Source organism: Mus caroli, chromosome 9 (genome assembly GCF_900094665.2).
Source record: "Mus caroli chromosome 9, CAROLI_EIJ_v1.1, whole genome shotgun sequence".
Classification (NCBI taxonomy): Eukaryota; Metazoa; Chordata; class Mammalia; order Rodentia; family Muridae; genus Mus; species Mus caroli.
Window position 1 is genome coordinate 75240822 of NC_034578.1, and position 9666 is coordinate 75250487.

General features: G+C 44.1%; 2 protein-coding genes across 2 annotated transcripts in view; one reads left to right on the forward strand and one right to left on the reverse strand.

Annotated features, from left to right (window-relative positions):
- Positions 1 to 9666, forward strand: part of LOC110302372 (glutathione S-transferase A2-like) — a 73446-nt gene that overhangs the window by 55513 nt on the left and 8267 nt on the right. The gene's annotated exons all lie outside the window — the stretch shown is intronic.
- LOC110301653 (glutathione S-transferase A2) lies at positions 2559 to 8960 on the reverse strand. The gene is made up of 4 exons (XM_021172216.2): positions 8798 to 8960; positions 5245 to 5386; positions 3577 to 3708; positions 2559 to 2788 (listed from the first exon to the last, which is right to left on the reverse strand). The coding sequence occupies exons 1-4, from the start codon at positions 8917 to 8919 to the stop codon at positions 2666 to 2668; spliced, it is 519 nt and encodes a 172-aa protein (XP_021027875.1). The 5' UTR covers positions 8920 to 8960; the 3' UTR covers positions 2559 to 2665.

The following is a 9666-nucleotide window of genomic DNA, read 5'->3' on the forward strand; positions in this document are numbered from 1 at the left end:
TGAGTCATCTGTGATACCTTTGTTGATATTTGGTGTGATTTTTTTTCCTTAAAAANTGAATTAAATTATAATTACACCATTCTCTACTCTGCTTCCTCCCTCCTAACCTGTCAACGTCCATCCCCCTGACATCTCTCCCAAATTCACAGCCTCCTTTTCTTTAACCATTATTACAAGACATAGAAACAAACAAACATAAAGACAGGAAAATTGTCTTACCCTAATTAGTTTATTTTAGTCATATTTGAGCACAGCAGAATTTGGTCAAATTTTTCCTGGTGATCATTAGCTCAGTCTCACGTGCACAATAAAGCTTAAGACTTGGAAACAGGAGGCAGAGGGAGGCAGATTTCTGAGTTTGAGGCCAGCTTGGTCTACAAAGTGAGTTCCAGGACAGCCAGTGCTATACAGAGAAACCCTGTCTTCAAAACAAAACAAAACAAAACAACAACAACAACAAAAAAGACTTGAAACAAGGGGCTGGAGCAATAGATGGTTCAGCAGTTAAGAATACTGACTGCTCTTCCAGAGATCCTGTGTTCAATTCCCAGCAACCACATGGTGGCTCACAGCCATCTATAATGGGATCTGATGCCCTCTTTTGGAGTGTCTGAAGACAGCTACTATGTACTCATATAAAAAACAAATAATTCTTTTTCTAAAAAAGAAAAGAAAAGAAAAAGACATTGATGGTGGCACATGCCTTTAATCCCAGCACTTGGGAGGCAGAGTTAGGCTGATTTCTGAGTTCGAGGCCAGCCTGGTCTACAAATGAGTTCCAGGACAGCCATGGCTATACAGAGAAACCCTGTCTTGAAAAAAAAAAAAAGACATTGAAACAATAAGACACCCAAACTTTTTGTAAGGTCCTTCCATTGTGAACTTTCCATAGACTGACAGACTCCTACTTAGGGTCTGGTGGAACATCCAGTGTGGGCTTGGCTACACAGATAGCTCAAAACCTCCAGGCTAGTAACTATGTTCACCATCAGCCTTCTAGTTTGAACACAGGTTACACATCCCTTTTTGTGAAGGAACAGCCTTCCAGATTCCTTGTGCCTTCTGTGAACTCTAGGAACTCTCTACCACCCCCAGGTGGGGAAGGGGCTGAACTTCTGTGTAAGACATGGGCCCTGCTCTGAGCTGGAGGTTGATAACAATGTAAGTGGAACTCATCAGAATATACCAGGGCAAGGATGATGAACCCAGGCTAGACCTGAGGAAGGGGCACAGGGTATTAGAGAGTAGGATTAGGCATTCTCACTAGGCTAGACCTCAACATAAGATATGCAGGGTAGGCCTGTGTCCACAAGTTTGATGTTGCACAGAAGGGACAAACAAAGTCAGAGGATTCCACTGGGACAAGGATAGAATTTTGTTTTTCTGGCTTTTTTTTTTTTTTCCTTTTCTTTCCTTGATTTGAGACAGGGCAAATCTATTTCTTCTGTAGCTCTGGTTGTTCAGAAACTCACTACGTAGACCAGGCTAGCCTCAAATTCACAGAGATCCATGTAGCTCTCCCAAGTATTGGAATTAACAGCATGTGCCCATATGTAGCTGCAAAGAGATCATTTCAAAGACATTTTCTATTATTGTTATTTTGCCTGAATGTATTTTTCCTGTATATTTTATTTTTTACATTAAATATTTAATTTTTATAACTTTGTATTAAGAGGTTTTGCCTAAGTGTGTGCGCGTGCGTGCGTGTGTATAATAAGTATCCAGTTACTGTAGAGGTCAGACAAGGACATTGGGTCCCACAAAGGTGCAGTAAGAGATAGGTGTGAGATATACAATCCTGTGGACGTAGGGAGCTAACCTGGGTCCTCTGCAAGAGCAACCAATGCTCTTTCCATCTGGGCCAGGCCTCCAGATCCTCCTTCCCTTTAAACATTTAACTTTGCTTCCTCATTTCCTCACTGTTTTCCCTCTTTTAAAACTTCTTTTACCAGCTGCTAATGCCTGCTTCAGTCAACTTAGCCCTTTTTATCTTAAAGTTTTTCCCATTTTAATTTTTTTGCCTTTTTCTTTTCATTTCCTTGTCTTGTAAATTAATTTTGATTTAAACTTTTTGGTTTATTTTACATTGATGTTTGTTACACCATATCTTTTCTGTGTGTGTGTATGTGTGTATGTGTGTGTATGTGTGTATGTGTGTGTATGTGTGTGTGTGTGCGTGTGTGTGTGTATGTGTGTGTATGTGTGTGTATGTATGTACGTGTATGTGTGTATGTGTATGAATGTGTGTGTATGTGTGTGTATATGTGTGTGTATGTGTGTGTATATGTGTGTGTGTATGTGTGTGTATGTGTGTGCATGTGTGTATGTGTGTGTATGTGTGTGCATGTGTGTATGTGTGTGCATGTGTTTATGTGTGTGTATGTGTGTGTGTATGTGTGTATATGTGTGTGTATATGTGTGTGTATGTGTGTGTGTGTTTTAGTTTCTCCTCATGCCTTATAAGCTTTGTTTCCTGTGAAGTGATTCTTACTTGCCTTCCTCTTTGTATACGATGCTAGCAATCTGAGCTCATACTTAGAAATTATGAGGAACATATATCATTTTTTCATTTTTTATTGTTGCACAATAGCCAGAATCAACAATTGTATTTTATAATTGCAAACCATTAGAGGCCAGTTTCTGTGGCTCCATCAATGCAGCCTCACTAAAACTTGAAAATCTTCCTTGCTTCTTCAATTTGTTTTGCATCCAAGGGAGGCTTTCTCTGGCTGCCAGGCTGTAGGAACTTCTTCACATTGGGGAGGCTGCTGATTCTGCTCTTGAAGGCCTGTGATCCAGAAACCACAAATTGACCATTAGTAGTAGGCACGTGCATGACCCAGGGATTTGAGCCCCTTCCAGAACACCATCAACTGCATCCTTGCAACAGCTCCAGTGTAGGCAGGAGAAGCATGGAAAACCATGAGCCAGAAGCAGAGCTCAGCATCATTTGTCTTCAGAGCTCCTTTGACATCCAGTTACAATCTCCTTTAGACACGCCCTGTAGATCTGCCTCTGTGGCACTGTCCCTCAGGTGTGAATGAGAAACAAGGAAAGAAAAAGGAAGACATGAAAAACTGATGTGCAAATGGAGACTGGAATGTCCAAGTCTAACCAGAAGCAACTCAGCCAGTTTTCACATTGGGAGACAGAGATGGGGTGATGGGATGGGGCTGGGGACAGAATGAGGGGGGACTGGAGAAGAAAGCAGGCTACAGAGAGCAGGAGACAGATCAGGGGGAAGGGGATCACATGACAGAGGCCTGCTCAGACATTGAGTGAGCAAAGATAAAAAACACACGAATGTAGATAAAAGAGAGGCCAGAAGCCTCCTGCCAGGAACAGGGGTCCAAGGAGAGAGCTTCAGGGTCATGCCTGTTTTTCATTACAAAGGGCAACATATTCTTCCTGGGATACCATCCTCAAATCTCCACATGTAAAAAGATTATTTTTAAGACTTAAAATGAGGGTCTAGGAGCTCAGTTTGGAGGCCCGAAAGTGGGACCTCAGCCCCCAGACCCACCATGTATTGTCAGAGGAGACATGTGTGTGGCTGCCTCTCTGAGGTGGTCTCACCTTCAGCAGAGGGAAAGGGGTCAGAAGGCTGGCATCAAGCTCTTCAACATAGAGGAGAAGTTCCAGCAGGTGGATGTCCACCCTGGTCAGCCTGTTGCCTACAAGGTAGTCTTGTCCATGGCTCTTCAACACCTGCAAATGAAAGGAGACCTATTATGAACAAAGAGTTAGGCTGGGGCCCTCACTCTCCCCAAGACTCTCAAAGCTACCCTGACTCTACTCAGCTTCAATAAAAGATCCATTGAAAGGCTTTTACATTGTGCTTATATACAAAGAAAATAATTATAATTACCCCATACAAAAACAAAACTAAGCATCAAGTGTCCATCAGAACATGGCTCACGGTGTACATGGAGGTCATGAATCTCACAGAGATGATTTCAGCTGTGATGACTGGACAGTGTGTCCCATGAGACAGGCCCTTGACTGTCAGCCCCACACGCTTCAGGGGACATGAGGACCCGATGGCACCTAAAGCCCTCCCTGCTTCCACAGAGCAGAGGCAGCAGTGAGCGAACCTTCAGTGATGAATGAAAAATAAGGTGATTCTTTATAAAATGGGATTTCAAGTCAGGTTCTGTTGGAACCCCGACAAAGTCGTGTGAGGAGATTTCTGAGTGCTTGTGGGAAAAACTCTAAGAAACCAAGACAGGAGTCTTGTGACCTCAGTTCCTTCCAAACATGGAAGTAATCTTGGATTAAGCTTCTCTGTCCATCCCAGCTGTAGTGAATGGGAGTGAGTTTAGCTCAGATTTTTCATTACAACTGGCTATTGTTATTTATTTATATGTCTATATGGAAAAACATGTTTTTGTCACTTGCAACTTGGCCAGCACATGAGCTTGATCTTGTGAGTGTACATTTTGCTCATGGGACTCATGAGTCTGATGCTCTGAATAAAGTTGTCTATTGCATGAGACTTTAGTTCACCTCCTTCATGGACGCCATTCTCCCAGGTCCCACCTCCTCTAGAGCAGACAACCAGGTCCCTAAGGAATTTGTAAGATGCCCTCCTCTAGGATCATAGTTTTAGCTCTTATCTTTAACTTGGCAGAAGTTTAACACCTTCTGAAGTGTTCTTGGTTTTCCTCCAAACAGAAGCCCTGACCATGAGAGGTACTGCATGGGCATTGACCTTCATTTACTGAGTGAGTGTGGCATTTATTTTAGAGGAGATCCCCAAGTCCTGCAGGCCAATTTTCCTTAACATCTCATCAGCCTCCTCCTTTCCACCTTCCTTCTATCTCCCTGTTCAGATATTTCCACTCCATCTTTGTCCTGATATTATATCCTCTTGACAGGCAGCTGCTCACAGGCCTCCCTGTGTAACTCAACAGAATGTTTTCCCATCTGTTGTTCACTGCAGTTCTCTGTGGAAGGGAAGCCCAGTGTGTTCTGCAGGACCCAGGCCCTTCTCTGGGGTGGTTCAGCCTTCAACAGGCCCAGTGCTGGTTGTGGCCATGAAGCCTGTTGAGTGCTAGATGTTAGACTGGCATAAGCACCCATTGCTCCTTCCAGGCCATTTTTACACAGTGCCCTGAGGGGCAGGAGATGCACAGCAGGCTCAAGGAAGTGAAGGCCAGTGTAGCAGTAGCCTTTGTCTCCCAGCCTCTGCCTTTCTCTTGTCCCTGAAACTCAGTGTCCCCAGATTTCAAAGAGCCTACTTACCTTTTCAAAGGCAGGCAAGTAACGGTTTTTGGTTCTGTCTTTTGCCAAGGCAGTCTTGGCTTCTCTTTGGTCTGGGGGACATAATACCACTTGCCCAATCATTTCAGTGAGATCTAAAATACCTTCTGTATACATGTCAATCCTAAAAGACAAAAGTTTCCAAATTGTCAAGAATATCCTATTTTACATTTATATGTGAAAAGCTGAGAAATTTACCTTGAACGTTGCTGGTAAAGCTATTTGTCTGTAGTGGGTCATTATCTCTTCCATTGGACAGGTATATTAACTTCCCCCTTGAACATCCTGCTGGTTCTGATACACTTTGAGAATTTGTACAAAATTCTTCTCTTATACATTATATCCAGACCACTCTTACCCCTCCTCCCTGCACTCCTCCCAGATTTGTTTAAATTTTGTTACACACATATGCCCTAACACAAGCACAAAAAATAATCAAACCCAGGCCCATCTAGAGATGGAGTCATAATTGATGGCATCTCACAAGATAACCATCAACTCTACAACAGGCTTGTTCTATCCCTGTCTGTCTGTCTACCTATGTACCCACCTCTCCCTGACATTGTTTGTTCCACAAGCATGCTGAGATTCTCAGAACTAACAAGCTGCATTCCCTGTGAGCTCAACACAAGTGTCTCTGTTCATCTCCCATTGTGCTGCACAGCCAGGAGTAATTTTTGGTCAGTGTTAGAAGTTGTCCATCTATTTCTCACAAATTACATTTGTATGACCTCCACATGCTGCTGACAGATTCTAGGCTTGTTAACATTTGTCAAGACTTATCTTTGTCAATCTACAGAGCAAGTTCCTGAACAGCCAAGCTAGGCAGTGAAGTAGTTAGGAAACAGAAAGCTGGTGATGAGGCAGCCATGTTCCAGCCCCAGCAAACAGCAGAACTTTGGTAGCTTCGGCTATATGTATCTGGCTTGGTAGTCAATAGAAAGAGACTACTGGGCCAGTTGATGCTGGTTAGCTGGAGCTAAGAAATTAGTGGTGATTAAGAAGAGACCAGCATCACTGAGGTGAGAGCTTCTGGGAAGTGTTTTCTGAGAGCACAAAGAAGCTGTGTTCTAGAGCTAGCAAGGGTTGTACCTCATGCTGCAGCTGGACTTCCTAATGTGTAAGAGTCACCCAGGTGGTACTGGTTTTGAAGGCATGAAGGGGTCATGAAGAGCAGCTGAAGCTTGGCACTGTGAGAGGCCTTGGAAGGCTGCCAGTGAAGGTGCAGCCTAGATATCAGTTGACAGCCCAGAACTGAAGGGGTCCTGGCACCTTGAAGAGAGCTGATGAGAAACTACTGGTGAAGCCTAGTTGTGATGGAAGACTCCAGCATATGGGAGATGCCAGTACCATGAGATGATTACCAAGAGCAGCAGCAGCAGTGAAGTGGATCAACCAGAGCCTAGAGTGCTACAGAGGGCAGAGCTGGAGAAGTGACCCAAGCCCTTTGGAGGAGCCCAGAAGATCAAGTGTAGATCCCAGATTATGAAACACGAACATGTGAAGTTTAAGTTGCCTTAGAGACCCCAAGATATTGGTGATGCCAGAGCCATGGGATATCTGCTGAGGAAAGCTGCTAACAGGGAGTGGAATCAGCACAGGAGAAAGAAGTTTGTTGCAGTCAACAAAGACGAAAAAGGAGTTGGAGATCTAAAGACCACATTGACATCAGCCTTGGAGATGCAGAGTTTGGAGTTTGTCCAGCAGGTTTCCTGTCTTGCTTTGAGGAGTACAGTTAAGAGATTGGATGGATGTTAGAAGAGACTTTGAACTTTGGACTTTTAACATTGTTGAGACAACTATACACTATAGAAATTAGACTAAATGTCCATTTTATTATGTTATGTGTAGGTTATGTTCCCCCCAAAACTCATGTATTTATGGGGCCTGGGAGTGGAACGTGATGGTTTGTATATGCTTGTTCCAGGGAGTGGCAATTAGAAAGTGTTGCCTTGGTTGGAGTAGGTGTATCATGGGCTTTCAAACTCTCTTTCTAGGTGCCTAGAAGCCAGTTTTCCACTAGGAGCCTTCAGATGAAGATGTAGAACTCTTAGCTCCTCCTGCACCACGCCTGTCTGGATGCCTCCATGTTCCTGCCTTGATGATAATGGACAAACCTCTGAAGCTATAAGCCAGCCCCAAATAAATATCCTTATAAAAGTTTTACTTGTTTCCTTTTAGGTTTTTGTTTGTTTGTTTGTTTTCTTTTTGGTTTTGTTTTGGCAGGGTTTTACTCTGTAGCCCTGCTGTACAGGCACTCACTCTAGAGATCAGGCTGGCCTTGAACTCATAGAGCTCTGCCTGCCTCTTCCTCCTGAGTGCTTGGCTTGGATTAAAGTGGGCACTCCGCGGCCAGGTGGCAATTTGTCTATTTCTTTATTCTGTCAGTCCAGAGCATATCACTAGACATATGTTTTCCCTTGTTCTAAATTGTATTTTATACAGTTCTTTTTGGAAAGGTGAGGCATCACATTTTCACACTATAGCATTTTTGGCTCCTTGAAAGATGGTATTCTGCGTTTCAGTATGTCCGTGGCAGTCTAACAACGTCAGCATACTGCAATGTTAGAACAGGTTGATCCCCTTTCCCTCCACTTCCTTCTTATCCACTCTGAGTACAGGAACACTTCCCATGAAATCAACCACAGAACATGTGGCCCTGGTGTCTGCTTCCTTTATAGAATACAATGCTTGCTCTTTATCCTTTCCTGCTTCCCTCACTGCACCATCTATTTTCATGGCTAAATTAGAACCTGGGCTCTTCTTTCATCCATTACTGAATATGTTGACTGATTCACAATAGAAAATTATAAATAATAGTGCTCTGAATATTTCTATGCATGCACTGTTAAAGCCAAGTCTCTATTTCCCGTGGACATGTCTTCCCATTAGTGTTGCTGGCTAATATCACTTCTAGTTCTGGGAGCAACTGTGACACTCCCACACTGGTTTTATGAATGAAGGATTCTGTCACAGTAGAGTGGGTCCCAGTGTGGGTGCTGCCACCAGCCTGGCTGCTTTCGTCCTGAGTTAAAGCTTCAGGTGACCCTGGTCCTCGGGAACCTTCCTCTCTAAGGCACTGAGTTGACCAATCCACAGAACTGGCTGGCATCCGGGTTCTTGCTCTGCAGTGTTCCTTCCTGGATGGAGGAAGCAGTTCCTTCTGCCCCTCCTTCCCTAGGACCCTCCTCTAATCTCCATTCCCATGTCCTTTGTCCTGAGCTGTTGCCTGAGGTGAGTCACTGAAGCTTGAGCACCTGAAGTCATGATTCCACCAAGCTCAGGAGCTGTGGCCCCTCATGGTTTGCAGCTGGGTACCTGTACTGTGCTTTGAGCATCATCCCCTGCTGTAGTCTCACTCTCCTGAACCCACCCCATCTGCTCTTTCCTCCCCTGTACAAAATCTGCCATCCTTGGCCTAAGTGTTTAATACCCAGAACCACCATAGACACAAACCCTGCCACTCTCTTGCTCCCTGAGAGGAACCCAGATCCTTCCCTTGTTTCCCACTAGGGAAAAAACAAGAAATACATACAGGGCTCTCTCCTTCATGTCCTTCCCATAGAGGTCATATTTGGTGGCAATGTAGTTGAGAATGGCTCTGGTCTGTGCCAGCTTCATCCCATCAATCTCTACCATGGGCACTTGGTCAAACATCAAATTCCCATCTGTGAAAGGATAAAGGGAAAAGGTCTGTCGAGTGTCCCAGACTCACTTCTTGGGAGCAAAAAAGTATTGAAGTGTCCCAACATGCAGAGGAAAGGTAAGGAGTGACTGCCTGTCTTTCAAATGGAATCTCATTTATTTTAGCCTGTTTCCTCTCTGCCTCACCCATCTCATCCTCTTTGAGCAACTCTCATTCACCTTAATTTCCTATCCACATACATATTATATCTCTCATGCATGGTTTTATGTTCACATCCTTGGGTGAATTAAGGAGGTGAGGAGGGACAGCCAATGACCACCATGCAAACAGAGCTACGTAGAGAGTCTGAAAGTCTCATTATGTTCATGGCATTAGGGTGTTTCTTATATAGTGAGGCTCCTTGTTATTCTCCAGCCTATATCTGTCAGGGGATAGTAACTCATCAGGGGCTATAATAAAAATGCTTGAGAAAACATCCCAGCTGTTTCTCTACCCATGATTTAAACCCTGGTCACATGTTTGTAGTTGATGGGCAGTGTGGGTAAAACACAGAGGAAGTGAGTGAACCTGAGTGACCTAGCTGATGGGGAAATAATGAGAAAACATTCACAAGTCACCAGACAAATCTTTGGAGACACTTGACCACGCCCCTATTCCCACTGTTCCAGCCCACTCAGGGAGCCCTACCACCTACATCAGACCACTCTGCCATTCCAACTACTCCCACCCACCACCCACCAACATCACCTTCAGACAGG